We start from the raw sequence: 23,221 nt of genomic DNA on the forward strand, positions 1-23,221 counted from the left end.
TTTGCGTAGTGGGTATTCAGACCCGGGTCACATGACTCTGCAGTAGACCCGGGTAACTATCGCCTCGGCCCCAATCGGCATTGATGAGAACACAAAACCCGGGTCGACACACTAATCTCCGCCCCCTCTCCGGCGCGATGCTATGCTCCGTCTGTCACTAATGCGACCTCCACCCGTCTCCGTCCGAGCAGCGCTCGAACATTGTTCCAGAATTGTCGGCACCAAGTTTGATAAACAGACTGAATGAGTAATAGATCCAATAAAGACGTAACCACCGTAACACCTTCACTGGTTACTAACCCTGTCTCTGGAACGTTTGTGACGTCAGACGGTGACGCAGCAGAAAAGATAGCAACAGGAGGATACTTCACTGGCAATGGGAACTAAATGACCATCATGCTGTGTTTAAGAAGACTTGGAACTAGAGATTGGGATCATGAGCTTGTTAGGAAAATGTTGACTGAGGGAATAAATCAGGAGAGAACGAGGGCCATTTTCTCATAGACTCCTTTTTACAACCAGTGGAGTCGCCCCCTGCTGGACATAAGAAAGAATGCAGGTTTGAGCCACTTCTGCATTGGCTTCGTTTTTCAGAGCTGGAGGATACGGCTACTTCTTTCATCACAACACGTTTGTTAGAAACGGCGAAACATCGGTTAATACGGCTCAAAGTAAGATTGGTTTGGATTCTGACTTTAAACTTTCATCAATAAAACAAAAAGAAGGACAAAGACAAAATCAAAATGTGGAGAATAAAGTCGATGTGTTAAAATCAGGTTGAAATATTTATTAAAAGGTCAAAGGTTGAGAATAAAGTCGAAATGTGAAATGTGTTAAAGTTGACCTTTCAGAATAAAAGTCTTTAGGCATGAGAAAAAAATTCATCAGTGGGTTTTTGTTTTGAATGTTTTAAATGTTGTCAATAAAGTTGACATTTTCAAAACAAAAAATCTTTATTCAAACATTTTGACTGTTTCCTAGAAACGCAGAATCATATAAAACAGTCTGACTGCTCTGACTGTTTCCTCCTGACACTAGTTTACAGTGTGAAGTGTGATAATATAATATAACACTGAATACGCTTCCATCCCGTCATCAGTCTAACAGTTATTATAATAAATATTTATTATTAGTGACTTTAAACGGACTGGATGGACTACAATGACTTGTCCAAATACTTCGTCGTGTACTCTCATAACTTCAGGTCTCAAAGCGCATTCTCGACGTTCGTGAACGCGCTTCGTCAGAAACTAAGCGACCCTCCTCCTTACGTCCTCCCCTATTCCCTTCGCGTTGCATTCTGGGAAACACAGTTTATCATCGTCGAGGAAAGATGGACGGCGTGCAGCCGCCACCCCTCCGCAGCCTGGATGACTTCCTCCTGAGCTCGGCCCGGTTCGCGGTGCCGGACGTGCGGAACCTGGACCGCTGGAACAACCGCATCATCAACAACCTGCTGTACTACCAGAGCAACTACCTGCTGAGCGCGCTGCTGCTGCTGCTGCTGGTGGGGTGAGTGCTGTGCTCTGACGTGGTCATCCCCCCCTTCCTCTCTCTCTCTCTCTCTCTCTCTCTCTCTCTCTCTCTTTCTCTCTTTTTCTCTGACAGCGAACTTTGATGTTTCTCGTCTTCCTGTTTTTCAATCAGCGTCTTCACAAACATAACAGATGTCACATTAATAACCGGTTAAATGTCTAGTTATCTAATTATCAGGGTGTTTCCCAGAGTTACAGATAATTAGCTTGAAGTCACAAGTTTGCAGCATTTAATAAGATATATATTTCAACCCCACGTGATCTTGTTTCTGATTATTACAGAATATCTAAGGGTCACACTTAAGGACAAAAGAGGAAGAGTTTTTATTTTTGGCATTTCAAGAAGAAAGTGAAAGTCGACATTTCAGTTGTAAAGTCTAAATAAAGTAAATTGTTTAAAATAAAGTTTTATAAGAGAAAAAGACAAAATAGTATCAAATATCGTTTTCATTTAAAATAAAGTAAAGTCGTTGAGGATATAGATGATGCTCAGCCGTGTCACACGGTGTGGACTCATTTCTGTTTCTGTTACATCCTTACACTCGATGACGAGAGGAGGTACGATCACAGTTATGGCTGAAACTACAGTTAAAGGGACAGTTCAGATTCTTTTAGTTGTTAGTTTTTAGAAGTGTTTGTTCGAGGTAGGAATCAGTAGTCGCTGCTTTGTACCACTGGGACGGGTTCAGAGCAACATGTACTTAAGTAGCTTTAGTTATGAATATTTTCACTGCTTCACCTGGCCGTCAGTCAGCTGGTGCGTACCTGTCCTGTACGTGTGTGAAGTGTTGTCTAAAGAAAAATCTCTTCACCTTCCTGATGTTCTGGTTTGCTTCTTTCGTCGTTCAGTTTAGTCGAGAAGTTAAAAACTCCTCACAGTTGAGTCGTTCAGGCTTTGTTGTTTTGTTGCTGCACATCGCCAGCAGCCTTTTCCCTCTCTAATTCAAGCCTACACCCCTTTTATTCTGGTAGGTATTTTCATCACTTCCTGTTTGCTGGTGTCCTTCCTCTCAGGTATTTCCATCCCTTCCAGCTGTTGGTCGGAGCGATGGTGGTCACCTTGTTGTTTGTGGGCTTCGTCTGGGCCGCTGAGAATCAGGCTCCCATTCGCCGCTTCAGAAGAAACCACCCGACAGTCGCTGTGCTGGTCATTCTTCTGTGCAGTTACCTCTTCATATCAGTGCTGGGGGACGTGGCCGTGTTCCTGTTCGGGATAGCCTTCCCTATACTGAGTGAGACACACACACACAGACACACACATGTACTGTACATAATTGCATAGTCCGCCAAAGCATGAAATTAAGCGGACCCCAGCGCGCCGAGCAGACAGATCCAAATAAATCCAACTGTGAAATATCTGCTGTCTTAGAATCTGACAAATCTTTAAACGATTATTTTATATTTTGTTAATCCTCTTCATACTTCCACATTCATTTTCATTTACGAAGTTGTTTGAGTTTTCTTCCTTCTTGTCCCGTCTCCTCGCAGTGGTTCTGGTCCACGCGTCGGTGAGGCTGCGCAGCCTGAAGAACAAGATGGAGAACAAACTGGAGAGCATCGGTCTGAAGAGGACACCCATGGGACTCCTGTTAGAGGCGCTGGGACAGGAGCAGGAGGCCGGGTCGTAGAGAGGAGGAGGAGGAGGAAGAGGAGTTGTGTAGGGGCAGGGAGAGAGGTTTGTAGGAAGGAGAGGGAGGGAGGGAGTTACTGCCAGGCGAGAGGAAGCGTAAAAAGAAAAGGAAGTATAAAGAAAGAGTCGGGAACAAAACATCTGGTTTGATGTGATAAACGAACAAACTTTGCACTATAAGCATGTTTTTTTATTTAACTTGACGTTATATGTTTCAGTTCTTGCACTACATTCTGTAAGTGTGCTTTCTCATAGCCATATGTACATATCCACAGAGCCTTAAACATGTAATGTATTATGAAACGTTTGCAGCCGATCAAGCAGCAGTAACAGTTTTTTCAATGGAGTCTGGCGTCTCTGAAGAGAGCAGCAGCGGTCACACAGGAGCTGCTCGTCTGCCTGGCACAGTTTGATTTGAGTTGGATTCAAACAAACCACTTAAAACACTAAAGTCATAAAACAACACAAACAAACTAATCGGTCAAAGCACTGCAGTGTTCTGAGAGCTTAAATCAGTGTTTTTATGAATGGAGTCTGGTGTGTGTGCAGAGAGCGATGTAACAAAAAGGTCTATCTCTGTAGGGATCCTTTCTGTCATGTTGTCACACACTTAGAATAACAATCTGAGCCTATCAGTGGAAACAACAAGAACTTTTAGTGGGCGACCTTTGACCCATCCAGGATTATGTTGCATACATTACAGCCTGTGTCACTGCTGCAGGATGAAACAAGCAGAGTCATTCAGGCCCCAAATGATGTAAAAACAGGGTCCTGGTTTAAAACACTGAGGATCCTCTTTCAAGCTCATCTGTGTTCTGGATATTCCCCTCCAGTGTCTTCGTTTATAAACCCATTACATTGTTCTTAAGTGATTTACCTGTTACTGAAGCAGTTTCTACTTTAATCTCGAAACATTATTTCAGATAACAAACATGATCTCATGTTTCTGGAACACGATATCTAATTTGAGGGGAAATAATCTGTATTAAAAGACTCCTGTAAATATGTAATGTGTCAGCTGGAGGTGAAACAGACAGACAGGAGCAGAACTACAACATGTAGATGTTAGAGTAACTGGACCTGCACTCATCAAGTGTTTACATTACTTTGTGTTGCATTATAAAGTGACTTAATGAAGAGAAATGAGAGGTTTTATATGAAGGACTCGTCTAATCAGTGACTTCAGTCTGTTAATAGAGCAGCAACAGGAGCAGACGTGACACATGAAGGAATCACGTCCCCTGTTTTAGACTCCCAGTTCTAGTCCCACATCTTTAAGTCTTTATGTATCCAGAATAAACAGGCTCCACCCACAGAGCGACACATCCCGTCCCCCCCTGGAGGATGACTGGGAGAAGTTTAATGGAGCTAACCCTTAAATCCTAATTACCAGAATCACCACTGTTCAGTGAAGCAGCAGGGCCGACACTTGATCCATTTTAATCCATGCCACCGATTCAACCATAGACAGGAAGTGGACGTAGCCACGGTGATGTCACACATTGGTTTGTGGACTATCTGTTTGGTTGTCGCCATCTTGGATTTTTGGAGCAGTTAGTGACCATATTTGAACAACCGGTTGGAGATAGGATGCTGTGATATTGACCTGTCAATCACAGGTAGCCCCACCCTAACCCCTCCCCTCTTCCTGGTCTGTGTGACTCTCAATGGGAGCATCAGTGACTAAATGAACATCATGCTGTGTTGAAGAAGACTTGAAACTAGAGACTGAGACCATAAAGTCATCAGGAACATGTTTACTGAGGGAATACATCAGGAGAGGAGGAGGAGCATGTTCTCATAGACTTCTATACAGCCGCCCCCTGCTGGACATTAGAAAGACTCGTTCTCTAGCGCCCCCATTAGGTCAAAGTTTTAATGATCCAATTAAACATAACTACTGTAGTAATTATCACAGAGTTCCCACATCCACAGTCCTAATATATTTTAGTTATTTATCTATAATAAAGACTTTCTGACTTTTAGTTAGACTTAACCCCCCTCATCACTCCATAACAAACCTCAGAGGTCAGATGGACTTAAAGATGGAGGCCAGCTGCTCTTTAAAGAACGATTGTTGTGAGCTAAGAATGATGGGAACTCACCGCGATGAAAGAAGGATGTTCAGAAGTTTTATAGCAAACTGCTCCATTCCAGAAAAGCAGAGTGAAGGTGTTGTGTTGTGTAGAAGCTGCCTGTCGGTGAGACGCTGAAGTGTAACGCTTTGTTTAAACCTTAAAGGGAAACTAAACACCTGAACACCTGCCTCTGTTAGTCCTCTTCTTTATGTCATTCATTGGAGAAAGATTCTTTCTTGAACAGTTTGTTTCTGTCCAAAGTATTTACTGACTCTTAGAGGTTCCAAACTTTTCTTTACCTGTGCGTTTTCCTTTTGAATCATTCCCTCATTGTGTCTTTGTACCTTTGATATTATCCTTTCACACATTCAGTCAGGAACACGAGTCAGGACGAACTGAGACGAGAGCAGAGAGAACAAGTTAGTAACTTTGTACAGGTAGAGACTCTGAATGTTCAGTGTTGCCTTCCATCCAGCTAAAAGTGTTTGATTCACCAACATCATGTTTTTGCTGGTCGTTACATTTATTTAAGATTTTCTAAATAAAGAAACAATGATGAACTGCACCGTGTATGGACGGTTTATTGATCGAGCTGCTGAGGACGAAACGCTGAACAAGTGAAGTTTAACGTCTGTTTTGTATGTTTCATCACAAACGTGTGTTTTTCTAAAAACTCTGCCTGTTGAATTGTTTCTGTTGTTTTAGGAGGAGAGTAACATCTGCAAAAGGGACGAGTGCTGAAAACTAGCCTTTCGGCTAACGCGGGTGCAATTCATGTTTTTTTGTGTTCAACATTCATGTTATATACATATAGTTTATTGATGGAATATTTGAGTTGATTTAATGGGGAAAGAAAGAGGGAGGGAGACCAAGACAAATGGATTGTACTTGCAAAGCTCCTTTTTCTCGCCTTCGGTCACTGAATGCTGGCGAAGCTGCACGTCACATTCATCCATTCACACATATGAAAAAACACACACACAAAAGAGCACACACACACTTGATTGATAATAACAATGCATTTTATTTGTCGCGCACTTTACCCAACTTTACCCTGTTGGCAAAGGCTGCTATTTCCGGACATAGCGGCCTTTGTTTGGAGCAATGGCAATCAGTGTCTTGCTCAAGGACACGTCGAGACACTTCGACATGTGACAGTGGCAGGGTATCGAACCCCCGACCTTCCGATTGAGAGCCACTGTTCACAGCCGCCCAAGGGGGAGAGGATAGGAGAGAGGCTCTGATCCATCCTGCTAGCCCAGGGAGGGGTCCCCTCTGGTGTTCCAGGATCCAACAGCGCTAGTAGTCTAGGCAGGACGAAGGCTACCAGGTAGGACCGCTGAGCCTGGTAGCCTTCGTGAGTGAGGCACCAAGATTTGGCCTCAGATGTGACTTCTTGGCCGTCACCATCTTGTCTTGACCATATTTAGAGTTTACAAAGATATACAGTCGATCCACAATGTGTATTTATACTCTAGCTTATTAGCTCGTTAATGAGGGTCTATAATAGAGTCTAAGAGCGATCACTGTAAGCCTGAATATAATGTAAACAGGTGAGCTGTATAAAGATTCTCCCCGTACAGTTGTCATGAAGAGAGAAATGAGCTATAGAGACCCAAACTGTTTTTTGTACCAGGCTGTAAACATGTTTATTTCTGCTGTAAAGTTTAACATGGGGCTCTATGGGGACTGACTCACTGCTGGAGACAGCCTCAAGTGGACACCAGAGGAACTGCAGGCTTTGGCACTGAAGTGTTGCCTTCATTTCTAATATATATATTTCTAAATCTATTCTAAAAACTTTTTTTTTGTTAAAATTTTTGACGAATGTTTTTTTTATTTACTTAATTTATTCTTGCTCTGTTTTTATTCTTTTATTTCTAATCTATATTTCTGGCCTTGTTTGACCATTATTTTTGTTAATATATATATATATACGTTAATATAAATAAAGTTGTTGTTATTATCATCACTAAGTTTCACAGCAGATTACAGCAACAGCTCTTAATGATTTATCGTTTTCTCTTCCAGTTCATTGAAGGATATTTGGGATCACATGGGTAAATATTGCCTCACACAGATACACTCTCACACACAGGCACATAAACACCCGGTGCTATTTTTCCGGGGAGGAGTTATGATACGTCATCACGGCGTGTCCGTTTAAATAGGCTCCACCCACCCGGTGTGACCAGAACAGAAACTGAAGCCGGGACAGTCAGAGAGCGAGAGAAACACTGTGAACAACAGACTCCGGTAAGAAACACTGTCCGTTATCACTTGAATAACCCTGTGATGTTTCTATAGCAGCACGCGCGTGTGTGTGTGTGTTTATTTCACACTGATTCTGTGTTTACAGGATTAACTGTCACTGCTGTGTTTCTGTGCGTGTTTTAGTGAAACGTTGCGTGATGTTTGCGTCGCTCCGGTCTTACATGTGTGACAGATATGAGTTCAGTGTGTTCTGCTGATGAAAACATTGTGTAACCTGTTGCTCCGGATCATCTGCACACAGATTCAGCTTCACGTGCACGCGCAGGGAGGAAAACAACCGGAACACCACAGCGGAGTAATAATAGACTCATAAAACAGGACGCGTATGTTAATTTATTGGACTGTTAGTGTTTTATTTAAGCACAGAACTGATACTTTGGTTTTATTCTGCTTCTTTTTGAGGGACGTGTTGTATTTGAGTGACAGGCTGATGTTTGATTTGTGATGCATTGAGAATATTCACAGCTTATAACAGGCTCAAAGGACACACAAGCACCAACATGAATCCAAATATATACTGAACAAATAAAACTATAAAACAAACAATCACCCGGATGTTTTAACGCTCTCAAACAAACGTAGTAACCTTTGCTCTACATAATAAGGACAGTACAGATACATGACTCCCACAGCCTGTTATTAAAACTTCCTGTTTGTGAAATATGTTACAATAAAACCCTTTAGTGCACCAGTAATGATCTGTGACACCTCGGGGTACTTTGAAGTGTTTTCACTTTCTGTAGATGTTGCTGCTGACGCTCGGGTACTTTCTGTGAACTCTTCACAGTGACAGATTTAAATAGAATAAAACCTTATCGTCTGCTTGGACGGAAAGTAGTCTTTGTTTGTTTATGTGACACACAGCACAAAACAACAACAACAAAAAGCCCCCACCTTCCTAATGTTACTCCAGACTGTAGGTGTGAAGCAACACTGAGACCCTGATTGACTCCTGACCTCTCCGAACAAGATTCAACCTGCCCAGACCCTGTTCTAGTTTATAGTACAGTACACAAAGGTTATTTTATACCCCTGTGTGTGAAGGAGGAAGTGAACGGTCTTAGACTCCTGTACAGTCAGCTGTTCCACTTCAGCTCCTGTAAACAGGTTACCATAGCATGAAAGTAAACCCAGAGTGTGTGTGCAGGGAGGAGGCAGAGAGGGTTTTTCCAGGCAACACTTTCATTACATCATGTGGCTGCAGTGAGGCGGCGCGGGGCGGGCAGGTGCTTACCAAGCCCTTTCTAGACTGTTCCAGAAGTAGGTCGAAGTGAAAGGGTTAATGCAGGCGGCTCTGCCCTGTCAGAGCGTCTGTGTTTCTTATCTGCTCACACAAACTGTCAGAGCTCTCAGCGGCCTCCTCTCTGACAGTGAAGATATGTGGTGATAAATGTAGAGCCGTTATTATTATCACCAGCACAGTGATGGCCGAGGGCCGGGGTATTCACACCAGCTGTTGGACTTTATAAACAGTGAAAACATTACGGCAAAAGTTACAAAGAGTTCAGCCCATATATAAAGATGGCCGACGCGTCTCCACCTCCTGTGAAGCAGATATTCACGCTGATGGAAAGTTCAATGACTGTAGTGTTAGTGTTAGTTCCTCTCGCCGTTCCTCCTCTACTCTGCTACTCGGGAACAGAACGCTGCAGGAGCCCCATTTGTCAACAGAGCTGTCAATCATGAGGCCACACCCCCTTTTTATAGCATCAAATAACTAATTAAAAGTAAACTTGCCAGAAAAATGAACACTTGGACATAAATCAGCATGATAAGAACTAACTATAATGACAGAAACCATGTTTGAGAAAAATGTATTTGACTTGTATTTTGATTTTATAGTTTGACTCATGTCCCATCTGTTAACATGGAGGAGGCGGGCTTTATGAGCTATACTGCAGCCAGTCAGCAGGGGGCGACAGAGAGGGAGCCTGTGATTCAGACCTTTAACGGTTGTAAAAGTAGCAGGACAAAGATGTTTAAATACTCTTTTAGGTAGACGAGCAGATTAACTGATACTCGGTTTGTAATATGAAGATATTACATGACAAACGACACGTGCAATAACTCAGACGCTTTGCTCTCTTGTTCACAGGATGGTGCAGAAGTTTCCATGAAGAACCGTTGATCTTGGACACGCCTGTGAGAACATAGAAGATTCACACGTTTAGATTTTAGTTTGGAGGTGATTTTTTTTGGGTCACTGAGCCCACAAACAGCTTCGTCTGCACTTTGATGCGGCGCACCTGTAACTAGAAAGTGTTGCCCTCCACAATACTCCCCAAGGATTTTTTTGGAGAGTTCTGTAGTTGCTTGACCCAAAAGAAGGGGGGGGTTTGGTTCTTCTTCAGCCCCTCTCCTTCCACAGGGAGCTCAGCAGACAGAAGAGACCCTTTCTATCGTCCCAGCTGAGATCTGGACCCTGTGCAGGTCTCCAGAGACGATGAAGAACCTAAAGAAATACTTCACTGAGGGCCTGATCCAGATGGCCATCCTGCTCAGCCTGTGTGGAGTGATGGTGGACGTGGGACTGGAGCCCCCCTCCTGGCACCAGATGATCCTGGGCCCGACCTCGGCGCTGACACAGACGCAGTTCCACAACCTGAGAAACCGCCTGGAGGACGGCCATGACCTGCACCCCAAGAGCGTTGACCTGGACGGGTTCTTCACGGCACGGAGGCTGCTGGGCTGGGTCCGGTCCCTGGACAGACTGCAGGTAGAGGAACACGTCCATCTCCACCTTTACCTGTTTTATACCACTCAGACAGAACTAGTGTTGCTGTAGACAGCACTGAGACTGATAGATGTTTTTCGAGTTGCTGTGAACAGTTTAACTGAGACTCTTACAAATGTTAGTTTTATTTGGTACAGTCCAGGTGTAACCCCGCCTCTCGCCCAATGACAGCTGGGATAGGCTTCAGCCCCCCCCCGTGACCCTGAACAGGACAAGCGGTGTAGATGATGAATGGATTGTGTTGTGCTAATTGATTCTTGATCGAGCTTTAAACACAAACATTTTACCCAAAACAATAATTATATTTATTATCTAATTTTCATCCACCCAGTTTCCTGTTTTTATGCTAAGCTAAGCTAATACAGTGCATGCTGGGGCCTTGATTTTACCGCACAGACATGTAGAGGTATAAATCTAATTCTCCAACTCGCTGCAAGAAAATGAAGAATTCCTAAAATGTCAAACTTCTCTTGTAAAGAAGTCGTGACTGAAGTTTGAGATGTTTTACGGGATGAAAGGAGTTCGTAAAAGGAAGATATTCTTTAGGGATGAAATAATGATTAGTTATCCTTCATGAACGTCTTTGCTTTGCCACCATTTCTTATAAAAGTTTTCCCCACTGATAAAATGTTGTTATAGTTCCAAATTTAAAAATGTCTGTGTCTTTCACTCTGTACCTCCCCCACACGTGAGCGTCTGGTCGGAACACCAGAAAGAAGAAAGGTGTTTGAATGTAGTCACTTTTATCTCCACAGGTTCCTCACGCTGAGCTGGAGACGTGGCTGGTCCAGCAGGAGTCAGATCCTCTTCCTGTTGCATGTCCGGACCAAGGAAACCGACCTGCTCCACCTGTGGACCCCAGACCTGCAGGTTTTACCCTGCATGAAGACGAAGAGGAGGAGGAGGAGGAAGAGGAGGTACGACGATTTAGATGTTTGGTGTTTTAGACTTAAGGTCCCGATGAGAAGAACTCAAACGCAGAGATACCTTCACGGTTTAGTTCAGGTACAAGGTTAGTTCAGACCAGCGATATCTGCCGACCTTTGTGTCATAACCCCGTGAGGCTGTCGTCTCTAAGCTCATGAGCTGCTTAGTTCTGTGTGTTGGCTCACCACACCTGGAGACATAACTGTTCCTGTTCTCACCTCTGAACACCTGGTCGGTCAGTGAAGTTTGTTTTTGAATGTTAAGGTGTGTTCAGACGAAAAGTGAAGCAAATTTTACACAAAGTCAAAGCAAAGACGTGATTGGTTAAAAACAGAATAAAACAGTAGTTAGCTTAAACGACCCGTTAGCGAGGTCAGGGTCGGCTCTGCTAGGCTCGGTACCGGGATCTCTCAGATAGACCAACTACAGGCGTGTGTCAGTGTTCGGCTGCAAGAGGCTAAAATTCAGTCATTAAGATTTTAAAGCTGCGTTTTAAAGCAGGAACTTTCCCAACAGAGAGGGGGCTTTAGGAGGAGCTCAGAGTTCCCACAGCAGAGACCAGGGTCTGAATGAAGTTTCAGGGACTTCATTTGATTCCCTCGTAGCGGGGGAATATTTTCTGACAGCACAGGGACATTTGTCAAAGTACTAGAGCAACACTTCTGTAATAATTTTCCCAATCTTTCCCGGTATTTGGGCCGCAGGGGAACTCAGACAACAGCTTGAGGAACCTTTGAGGCAGCTCCTGGTCTGTCAGCCTGTAAAATCAGAAACTCAAAGTGTGTCCGAAAAGCACTGACGCTCTTAAAAAGCACGAGCGGCAGTGAAGAGATTTACAAACAAACAGAAGATTCAGAAATCTATTTGTACATAAATTATATAAACTAGTGATGTGGACAAAAGTGCTGTTCTTATTTTTGACTGTTACTGTCTGTTATGTCATGTGAGGTAATGAGTCAGAGCTGGATGAGTCACCAGGAAACCTCACCACAGAAGACTCCGCCCAGAAAATGAAGCAATACAGTCGGTTTAGCTGAAATAGAAACACCCTGTTGTGGAGAATACACAAAGAGAGAAAGGGGAATCCTGATGATTGTTTTTGACCTTGGACCTATTTTTAGATGTTTGGTGTGTAAATAACTTACAACATGATCTTTTGGTCCCACTAAAAGTTCTTCTTGTTTCCACTGACAGGCTCAGAAGTGCCTGACAACATAACATTACTTTTTGTTAAAGTTAAGATGCTTTATTTACCCAGAAACAGATGTTACATCGCTCTCCTCAAACACACCAGACTCCATTAATAAAAACAGTAATTTTACCTCTCAGAACACAGGAGCTGTTGCTCTCCTGCTGCCTCGATCTGTGAGTTTATTTGTGTTATTGTGTCACTTCAGTGTTTTTAAAATGTTTAAATCAAATACGACTATTTACGAATATTTGTGTAACTCTCAATCACACAAACGATCTAACCAATCAATGCAGCAGAAGACTGGCAACTCCATTCTGTGCTGTAAAATCCCTGTTTTTCTGAATGGAGTCTGGTGTGTGTGCAGAGAGCGATGTAACGTCTGTGTGTGGTTAAAACAATCATCTTCCTCTGTAACAAAAAGGTCTATCTCTGTAGGGATCCTTTCTGTCATGTTGTCACACACTCAGAATAACAATCTGAGCCTGTCAGAACATTAAGTTAACCCTTAGGATTAGCTCGCAGCCTCTCTTCAAAGCCACCAGACTCCATTGACAAAAACAGTAATTTTACCTCTCAGAACACAGGAGATGCTTGTGTTGGATTCAAACAAACCATGTGAACCATAAAAGTCACAGATCAAGGCAGCGGGAGACCAGGTCCTGTAGCAATATGTAAGGAAGACAAAATATATAAATCATCTCTTTTAATCTGTGGGAAAAAGTTTTCTTTAACTGTGTTGCTTCCATGAACAAACACCATGAGCCATGTTTATTTATGGCAACACCTCAGACATGTCTGGTCAAGCTTTGAGCCATAAGACAGCCTTTAGCACAAACACTATCTGAGTGAGTGACGGACTTCTGTTCTAATTATGAAAGACTGTCGGGTGCTTCACTGCAGATACAGACATGTTGAAACTGAAAATAATCTGTACGGCACATCATGTACTCAGGGGCGTCTGAAGGGGGGGGGCATGCTGGGCCCTGAGGCTCACACAGAGCAGTTATGAGCAGTTAGACAGGAATTATGATTAAAGTAAGTTATTGACGTGCATTAATGAGACATGAACAAGTACAGGTACAGAGAGAGAGAGAGAGAGAGAGAGAGAGGAGCTTGGTGTGTCAGATCCCCCGCGGTCTAAACCTATAGCAGCATAACTCTGGTCCCAGCCTGAGCCAGGCCTAACTATAAGCTTTATCAAAGAGGAAAGTTTGAACTCTTAAAAGAAGAGAGGGTGTCTGCCTCCCGGACCTTGACTCGTACATTGTTCCAGAGGAGGGGGGCCTGGTAACTGAAGGCTCTACCTCCAACACTACTCTTAGAGACTTTAGGTACCACAAGCAGGCCTGCATCCTGGGAGCGCAATGTTCTAGAGGGGTAATATGGCACTATGAGCTCTTTAAGATATGATGGTGCCTGACCATTAAGAGCTTTGTAAGTAAGAAGAAGGATTTTAAATTCTATTCTAGATTTTACAGGAAGCTGAAGAGTCTTTAGAGACTTACAGCAGCCTGATAGTAACGAGTTACAATAATCCAGCCTAGAAGTAACAAATGCATGGACTAGTTTTTCTGCATCGTGTATCCGGCTTGGTTGATTAGTTTATTTAAGTATCATCTGCATAACAATGAACATTCATGGCGATTTCTTTAGGTGATATTACCTAGAGGCAGCATATGTCAGGTGAAAAGAATCGGTCCAAGCATCGAACCTTGTGGAACTCCGTTGCCGACTTCGGCATGCGCGGGAAATTCGTCTTTATAGTGCACAAGCCAAGAATGATGTGATAAATAAGACTGTGAACCAGGTTAGTCTGGTGCCATTAAATGCAATAATATGAGCTCTTAAATATTTATTAATGTGTTACATATGTACAGTGTAACAAACACGACTCCTACACACACTCAGACCTAACACAGAGGCCGGTGCCAACAAACAGACTGTACAGTATGTAAATAGCTCCCATATTGGCTTACACATGCAGTCCAGACATGTGCACACACTCACACGCAGACAGTGTGTAACAGAGTCGTATCAGGGTGTCTCTCCTCTGGCTCATTGTCGTTAATTACACTGATTACACCTCTGAATAAGTGAGTGAAGATAAATTAATACCCAAAGCGCTGAATCACTTAAATTTAGAACCACAGTGATGTTTCATAAAGGGAACACACGCGCAATGATTTAATGAGAAAGCAGGTACTGCTTCATTGTGCACAGAGCAGCAGCATGTCAGGCTGTAAACTTTACAAACTGAGTCTCAAACAATTGTTTAGTTTTCATCGATAATAAGGTTTAACTGGAGCCGAATCATCTACAGACGTGTCCTCTCCTCCGAAACACACAGAGACTAAAGACGGTAAACACACTGATTAAAGCAGTTTCATTTTAAAGTCAGGCTTCCTTAGATGCACCTCAGCGTGGCTTTGAGGGAACTGACCGCTTTTGTTTTCAGTTTAATGGTTGGTAGAAAGAGTGCGCTTGTTAACAGCTTGTTTTCTAACAGAGTTCACCTGTACGTTTAGCAGAGTGTTTAAACACATTAATGATAACTTTAAAATGTTTATAACCAGTTATCTCAGCCCGTCTCTCCTGTACGGTTTGACACAGCGTACAGAACAAACTGGAGAGCTTTAATTTAGCACCTCGAACGTGTAGCAGCTATTGAAGTCGGGAAAGAGATTACGTAATGGCTTTAAATCAAAGTGTTCCGATCACACGTATGAGAACCTCATTTCACTGGAGTTTATCTGTTTCAGCTCGTTGTGAGGAGTTGCAGCTGAAGCTAATCTAACAACAGATTGGACAGTAGATACACTACCTGCTACACACACACACACACACACACACACACACACACACAGGACAGTACAAACTCGATACAGCACATACAGACCTGAGTTCATGTCGGGCTGCTTCCCTCTCGCCGTCAAACTGAAAGTTAATATAACTGTGTTTTTGAATTCTCTTCATGTATCAAATGACAAACGTGCACACACACACACGCGCACACACACACACACACACACACACACACACACACTAAACACTTTATTAGCTTCCTGGCCTTGTGACCGACTAGCTTGTTTTGTAACCTGATCACCGGCATGTTGCGTCCCGACACACTTACATCCCTCAGTTTTGCAATCCCTCCTGTTTACTACACGCACACGCACGCACACGCACGCACACGCACGCACACGCACACACACACACACACACACACACACACACACACACACACACACACACACAGTCCCCTCTCGCTCTACCCGTCACAAACCTGCTCATATGAACTCCGCCATCTAATTGACTCTAATATAACTCACCTGTTTACATTATATTAAGGCTTAAAGTGATTTGTCATTAGGGGCGTGGCCTCTTTGAGTGACAGCTGGGAGCTGCTAGCTGTCTGCTAGGTGTCCCCTCAGCTAACTCAGTCACTGAACGTAACCTCTGGGCCGTGTTTGTGCTGTTGGAGCCTTTTGGAGATTTGTTCATGTAAATATCAGACAGATAATCTGTGTGTGCGCTTTATTGGACTAACAGACCGTCCAACACGTCTCACACACTGTTTATACACTCAGTATTTTATCTATATGTTAGCACTGGTTAGCAGCTAGCTGTGTCTGTGCCTGCCTGTTAGCTCGTTCACTGTTGGTCATACACTGACTTACTTGTGCAGGAGTCAGGACGGCTTTTCCCTGCAGAGAAGATGACAGGCTGTGGTGATGAGAAGATGTGTCGAGTTTACAATAAAAGCATGAATCACTTGTTGTCATTCAGTCATGTAGTTAAGTCAGGGCTCTGTGCACAGGATTGACCCACATGTTAAAGTCCACATGCGTGTCCTTGCCGGCCAGCTGCTGAGGTCTCTGGGTTCGTCCGTAAGCCCCCGGTCTGGTCAGGAGAAGGTTAAAGTTATTCTGAGCCGGGCTGTCCGTCTGTGGGTAAATCAGGCCTCTTTATGTTCTGTACATTCAGACTGGTGGTACAGAAGACAGCACCGCAGTATTATACTACTACAGAGGTTAGCATAGCATAACTGACAAAAAAACAATCCAAATTTAGCATTTAGAATCGAATGATCGTAGATTTAAGGTTGACCGAGCTGAGCTGAGCTGTAGTTGTTATAGACCTCTAAACAACTGGAGCCAGAAGCTGCTTAGCTTAGCTTAGCTTAGCTTAGCTTATTGCAAAGGATGGCTGTGTGTTGGACTGTTTAATGGCCGACATCCGTTTTAAGGCAATGTGTAAAATTTGTAAGTCGTATGTCATAAAACCTGAGCCTCCGTAGTGTTCTGTCTTTGTTGACTACCTCGTGTTTCTGTGCAGGAAGGAACACATCATGTTCTCCATCACAGAGGTGCTCTGGGCGAGGAGGAGGAGGACGAACACCTGGTGAGACGCCACAGGAGGACAGCGGGAGGAGGAAGACCAGGAGGTTCCTACAGCTGTGCTAGCAGAGCGCTAACTCAGGATGAAGTAGACCAGGTGAGACACAGTGGGGATCAGGTGTCTCATCATTTACCTGTTTTAATGCCTTTAAATGAGTGATGATGAAACTTGAAAAATATAGTTTATTGATATCTGCTCAAGTTGTCTTTGAGAGAGAAATCCAACCACTGTTTATTTTAACATCTTCACACACCTGGACCCGACCTGTTTCAGAAAGGTACAACACCTGTGACACACGCCCTCCGACTTTAACGTCCCACAGAGATGTTCCAGAAACTCTAAGACAGTTTTACAAGTATGCAAATTGCAAGACTGCAGTTAAGGTTAAGTTAAGGTTTAGGTTGTGAGGTTACTGTGAGAACTTTACTCCCTATAAAAAGCAGGTAGAAAGATGGATCACGGCAGCTTCAGTCTCAGGATAAAAACCCGAACAGTCCCAGCGCCAGTGGAACCGGCCCGACATGTGGACTGATGTAAACTTGTGTAAGTGTTGTGTGAGGCGCTCGGAGCGCCTGTCATGCTTGGAATCTGAGCTTTTTAAACGCTGGACGGCTGCCAGCTCAGCAGAAAGAAAGTGCTGGTGACACCCTGAAACAGCTGCACCCACCCCGGGGTGCCTGTTACACCCGGTACGTCCCAACATGTTACAGGCACAAGTTCATGTGTGACAAACGAAAGATGAAACAGCTGAAAGTGTGGACAGTAAAGTTATTATAATTCACCTTCTCACACCTGAAACCTTCACAAGCCTCTAAAAGAAATGTCCCGTCAGTTTTGTGATGTTTGGGAAAATCCCAGAATCCACCTCTCTTACAGAGCACTGCTCGTCAGAGGTCAAAGTTCAGAGGTGTCTGATTTGTAACAGGATGGACAGATGTGTTTTCTTAGAAGTCATGTGGGTCAGACTGAAAGTACTTCTTGGAAACGGGACTTTCATGGGAGATGACCGGGTCACGACACAGGACGGTGCTGCGAAGGTGTTACCGGAAAAGAGCCAAAAATTTTCAGTTTAATTTTTTGGCTTTTTTTTCTTAACTTGTCTGAAACCAGTCAGAAAATGTGTCATTTACCAGCCTGAGGAGGAAAGCAGAGCCGGACTGATAGGGGACTTTTTAGACCAATTAGGAGGGATGAAAATAGACCTGTCCTTTGGAAAGATACTGAGAAGGCTTCTGTCTTAAACAATACGTATATTTATTAAACAGTATTAAACTGCTTCATTCGTACGGAGCATGGCCGCAAACCAGATTCCTCCCCTGATCGTTGGGCGGGGCCATTAAGGTTTAAAATGGACCAGTTCTCCTGCAGAGTTTACTCGTCTCCTCTTCCTAAACCTCTTTCCTCTCGTCTCTCTATTTCCAGACTTCTGTCTCCTTCGACGAGTGTTTGAGGCTGCTGGAGGACACGTTTCCCTTCACAGAAGATCAACAGGTACGGCCTCTTTTCCTCTTTCCTCCAGTCCAGTCTGATGTGTCCACCTTCACCTTTAGGAGTACTCAGTTTCTTTCTTTCTTTCGTCTTAGTTACGTGATGTTGGCAGTCGAGGGGGAGACCAGGAGAATCTGCCTCCAGGAAGCGAGCGCCTGCTTCCCCCCATCATCCCCACTGGGAACCCTTCGGTGGACCTGGAGCTGCACTGGCAGGACCTGTTGGCTATCATGGAGCCTGAGGTGACGGGAGAACGGCAATAAATGAATTACAATTTGCAAAAGAGAATAAAATGGAATGAACAGTAATTGAGATGAACTTTTCATCCTTCCCTTCCAGAACTCAGATGTTGACACAACTTTATTTGATCACAACCGGAACCAAAGACCCACTGGGACCATCCAGGGTGTCGGGTCTGAACCTCTGCATCCAAACGGCCGTGACGATGCTGTGACAGAGGCCGATCACAGCGTCCTTTTAACAGAGAATCCCCTACAGCACGGTAAGTGGATTCAAACGCTGACATTTGTGTTAATTCATGAACAGTATGAAGTGATCAATCAGTGATCAGCTTGAGTTGATGGACGACGTCTACAAACGCACTTCTGTTTTTAGAGCGATTATCAAAAAGCTAAATTCTTGTAAGACGACAGCCGATGTGTTCTTGGATTGTATTTCAGTTCGTTTCATCCTTTTTGCTCTCATTACAGACTTTCCCCCTTTTTTCTTCAGGGAAACAAACTCTGCTTCACCGTGGTTAGAAAATAGTTCTGGCGAGGAATGTTGTATTGCTTATTTCCTGAGTGTTCCACGAATCCTCCTACAGATCCTAAACATGTCCTCTCTTTGTCTCTAGGTTTGTTGGGGCATCCAAGCCAATCGCAGCTGGAGCCGACCCTGCTCTCACTCACCCCCAGTGCAGAGCTGGACGACCACAGTTCGTCCTTAAACACAAGGGACACTTTGGAAAGCTCTGTGGTTCCCTTGCACAGACCTCCACACCACACAGACCTACTTGCAGAAGACTTCAGCCTGGGACTAAATGCTGAAGAGAACTCCTTCAACATAAATCTGCTGACGCAGGATCTTGTGGATATGGAAGGCAGATCGAGTTCACAGTACGCCCCTTACCCTGAAAACCCCTTCAATAGCTTTCATGCACGTGCCGTGACACCTTCCAGTTTCAGCTCATCCCCAGAACGAGAGGGGAATGGTATGACCCAAGACCTCCATGCGTCTCCCTCCTCTGTGTTCCTGTTTGACGAGGAGGACCATGAGGATGAAGATGGCCTTCTTAGCCCACTAAACGACCTTTTAGGGGATGCTTCCATCCTGGAGGACATCAGATTGCTGGACCTTGCTCTCGGGGAAGGATTCAGTCCTGAGATGGCTGCAAGGCTGGAAGAGGAGGGCTACCTCGACCGTGAAATAACAGAACAGGAACGTGGAAGAGTTGATGAGCGCTCCGGCTCGAGCGTGGTGATCACTGACGATCAGGATCAACCAAGAAGACATCAACAAGGTAATCAAACAGGGAGCCAATGGACCCTTTTTACAGTGACTAACTGACAAATGGGCAACCATAGAGCTTCCTTAAAGAGCTCACTAATGATCAAGTACTTTCTATTGAACAGTAGAACTTACCCTGACTTTTCCTTGTTCCCTTCTCACAGACGAGGATGAGGCAGAATCAGACTCTGGTCTGTCTCTGGACTTCAGCCACAGCCCTGCTTCTCCAAGTGCTTCAGAGGCCTCGTCTTATTCCTCCTCTTCCTCCTCTTCATCTTCATCTTGCGTGTCAGCGGTGGGAAGTCCTTTCTCTGACGACGAGGACGGAGATGCTGAAGAAGGGTCGGTTGGTTCAGAAATGGAAGTTGAGGTGGTCATAAAGCAGGAGGAGCTGGACGAGGAGGAGATGGGGGCAGTTGGAGGGGGGTATCCTGCAGATGAGCAGAAACCTTTCGCCCCTTCCTTTGGCAGTCAGAAGATGTTTAATGGCTTTCCTTGGCTGGAACATGTCGGACACGATCACACGTACAACCAGCCCTGGTCACCCCCCTCCTCTCCATCCCTGGGAAAGATGCCCACCAAACACTCCAAATCTATCCCGCGACATGACAACGCAAAGCCTTATCATCGCGCCCCTTCCAGACACATCTCGGACAGCAAAATGCGGAGCCGGGATGAGCGGCGTGCAAAAGCCCTGAAAGTCCCTTTCTCTACTGACCTGATTGTTAATCTGCCAGTGGAGGACTTTAATGACCTACTGACCAAATACCAACTCAGTGAGGATCAGCTTAACCTGGTCAGGGACATAAGACGCCGCGGTAAGAACAAGATCGCTGCCCAGAACTGCAGGAAGAGGAAACTGGACGTGCTGCATGGACTGAAGGACAATGTCTCAGGTTTGAGGCGCTACCGTTCGCGGCTGGTGCGAGAGAAACAGGAAGCTCTGAGGAAACTGCAGGAAATGAAGCGTCAACTGGACAATTTGTACCAGGACGTGTTTTCCAGGCTGAGGGACGAGAACGGGAGGCCGCTTGATGCCATGGAGTACCTGCTTGATTTTGAGTCTGATGGTAGTGTTTCAGTGGCCTCACGCCAACCAGGCGCAGTGCGTCCGCTGACAAAAACCAGCAAGAAACAGAGGGACAAGAAGAAGTGAAGATGTGGAGTCTTGGAAACGTAGGAACATTAAAGAGATTTAGCTTCAAAGGAATGTCCTTTAAGCTGCCATGAGATCTTCATACACCTGAACATACCCCTGACCGTGATGCTTTCAGTAAGAGAACTGGTCGAAGGCTGGATGGACAAAGTTCTTCTTTGGAAGAGGAGGTTATCATCGAGTTTACAGAAGTCTAAAAGCTATCCTTAAAGAGGATGTGTTACACTCCATTCTTTATTAACTCTTTATACACTGGAGAAAAAAAAGACTTGTTTGAGCTCCAAAAGAGCTGAACTCAAGTCTGAGCTAAATCTAGCCGAGGTGAGAGATTACCTGGGACCAGCGATTTTAAATTCTAGTTTGACGCTTCTGCACAATCCTGCTTTCTCTTCCATCAGCTGCCTCAGGGAAAATAAGGCTGAACAAGCCAACAGGCTGATAGCAGGCTGGATCCTGGCTGTGAGCTGATGAAGTCGGACAATCGCAGACACTGCAAGGACTCTGAGCCACCGAGGATGCTGGAAGGGAGGTTGTGACTTGGGAGGATGTCGTGTCACTCGAGCAGGGTAAAGACTTTGAGTCAAGGGTTCAAACCTGGGCATGTTCAGATCCCAGACGGTTTACAAAAAGAACATTTGCCACGGTGGCCACTTCGCTGAAATTCTAGGAAAAGTAAAACCGACTTTGAATCAGGCAGTTTCCTGAAACCTTTCGACCAGTTGACCGACTAGAAGGCATCAAGGACGACTCATGAAAGCAAACCTTTGTCTATATGAGCTGTTTCAGAATATGGCAACAGGTGTGAAAGGTGTGAAATCATTGTTGCCTTTGCTCTCTGAGGATTTGTTGAGATTAGGAACAAAAATATAAAATAAGACGGGCCATGTGGTTTAAGGTGAAACAAGGTGACAAGGTGTGTCATCATGAATCGCAAATGTGGCACTGATAGAAAAATTGGGCTATTGAGTTTCTGACTTCATCTCCATCCACCATGTCCTGGCCATAAGAGTGGACGGGGAACAGACCAGGTTTTAAGGCCTAATGGAGAATAAGTAAAGGATTCTTTTTACACATAAAGGTGCCTTCTGTTGTTTTTGTTTTCCTGGAGACTAAAGGGTTCGACCTGTGCCATACACACGTTTGTGTTTTTATGTTTTTTTTTTACTTTCCTTTGGATCTGTGAAAATATAGAAATGGTTTATTTTGAACAAACAGTGTGAATCTGTTTCAAAGCCACATGACCGACACATGAAACACAGGATCTGTTATCACTGTCAGCAGATCTTTAACACGGGGGCAAAGTTAGACAACGGAGTGAAGTTGTTTTGAAAGGTTAAAGTTCACTGTATGTCAATTACCCCCCCCAGTGTGCCTTTAAATTAAAGACAGGTAACTGAGGATTCTAACACTTCTCCAAGTCACAGGCTGACGTGTGAATGTTTGAAGTCAGCGTGTCAGCGTGTCACCCTCTGGTGGTTGTTAAAACAGAAGAGCAGGACGCTGCCCAGAGAGAGTCACATTACATGTACTGTAGGTAAACTGCATTATGAGAGCTGAACATCTATTAATGCAATTAATTACATATTATAGTTTGACTTATTTCATATTTATAAATCATTTTCCCTAATTGTAAATATGTGAGCAGGTGTTTCACTGTTTAACATGCTGGATATCTCACTGTAGAATCAAGCTACTGTAACGCCCAACACACCTGCAGGTATCTTTGCAGTCAGTCTGAATTGTTTACCTTGTAATAACCTGCATGTCCGTCACTACCACTGCTGGGTAACCATTTGGTTGGTTGTTGTTAATCGGTCTGATTTTTGTGAATGCACACCTGTTCTTGCTGGAACTCAAGAACGTCTGAAATAAAAGTTAAACGTCAAGAAACTAAAACATCAGAGTCAGTCGTGTTCTCTCTCTGGTGTCCACACGCTCCAACAGCTCAACTTTACAGGTACAAATGAAGACAAAGCTGCGTCTGACTTTTGTGGCTTCTTCCTCTTTTGTTTAAAAACACGTCACAAGACGGCAAATATAGACTGTGGCCATGTTTTTTTAGACGAGTCTAAATACTAGCCTAATAATTGGCTTTCCAAAGTGTTTGTAAAACATTGTAGAAGATTTCTTTATTTAAAATCTAATTCTTTATAAATCAGTGTCAACACTTGGCGTAGAAATCATGACATCTCCCATTGATTGTTCCCTACCTTTTAAAGCATTAAGAAAGGCAACATTTGGTGCTTTAAAGTGCTTTTCAGTTTACATTGAAGACAGTAGTATGCTAGCATCGCAGCAGA

The 23,221-nt window shown here is 44.1% G+C and overlaps 2 protein-coding genes across 2 annotated transcripts; both read left to right on the plus strand.

The window, feature by feature from the left end:
- Positions 1 to 1,331: 1,331 nt before the first annotated feature.
- Positions 1,332 to 5,806, plus strand: praf2 (PRA1 domain family, member 2). Its single transcript, XM_069674856.1, has 3 exons — positions 1,332 to 1,512; positions 2,550 to 2,767; positions 3,024 to 5,806. The coding sequence occupies exons 1-3, from the start codon at positions 1,334 to 1,336 to the stop codon at positions 3,161 to 3,163; spliced, it is 537 nt and encodes a 178-aa protein (XP_069530957.1). The 5' UTR covers positions 1,332 to 1,333; the 3' UTR covers positions 3,164 to 5,806.
- Positions 5,807 to 9,834: 4,028 nt separating this feature from the next.
- nfe2l1a (nfe2 like bZIP transcription factor 1a) lies at positions 9,835 to 22,800 on the plus strand. Its single transcript, XM_069674889.1, has 8 exons — positions 9,835 to 10,233; positions 11,007 to 11,168; positions 16,706 to 16,864; positions 18,191 to 18,259; positions 18,352 to 18,498; positions 18,596 to 18,758; positions 19,113 to 19,778; positions 19,930 to 22,800. The coding sequence occupies exons 1-8, from the start codon at positions 9,961 to 9,963 to the stop codon at positions 20,919 to 20,921; spliced, it is 2,631 nt and encodes an 876-aa protein (XP_069530990.1). The 5' UTR covers positions 9,835 to 9,960; the 3' UTR covers positions 20,922 to 22,800.
- Positions 22,801 to 23,221: the final 421 nt, after the last annotated feature.

This window comes from Semicossyphus pulcher, unplaced genomic scaffold, assembly GCF_022749685.1.
Source record: "Semicossyphus pulcher isolate SPU_LCO1_2020_fin unplaced genomic scaffold, fSemPul1.0.p SCAF_23, whole genome shotgun sequence".
Taxonomy (NCBI): Eukaryota; Metazoa; Chordata; class Actinopteri; order Labriformes; family Labridae; genus Semicossyphus; species Semicossyphus pulcher.

What these genes read in the sequence shown, in the direction of transcription:
- nfe2l1a (XM_069674889.1), top strand. Translation starts at nt 9,961, where the DNA reads ATGAAGAACCTAAAGAAATACTTCACTGAGGGCCTGATCCAGATGGCC. An exon ending in GGTCCCTGGACAGACTGCAG is followed by an intron (nt 10,234 to 11,006) that starts GTAGAGGAACAC and finishes TTATCTCCACAG; the next exon opens with GTTCCTCACGCTGAGCTGGA. An exon ending in AGGAGGAGGAGGAAGAGGAG is followed by an intron (nt 11,169 to 16,705) that starts GTACGACGATTT and finishes GTTTCTGTGCAG; the next exon opens with GAAGGAACACATCATGTTCT.
- praf2 (XM_069674856.1), top strand. Translation starts at nt 1,334, where the DNA reads ATGGACGGCGTGCAGCCGCCACCCCTCCGCAGCCTGGATGACTTCCTC. An exon ending in CTGCTGCTGCTGCTGGTGGG is followed by an intron (nt 1,513 to 2,549) that starts GTGAGTGCTGTG and finishes CCTTCCTCTCAG; the next exon opens with GTATTTCCATCCCTTCCAGC. An exon ending in GATAGCCTTCCCTATACTGA is followed by an intron (nt 2,768 to 3,023) that starts GTGAGACACACA and finishes GTCTCCTCGCAG; the next exon opens with TGGTTCTGGTCCACGCGTCG.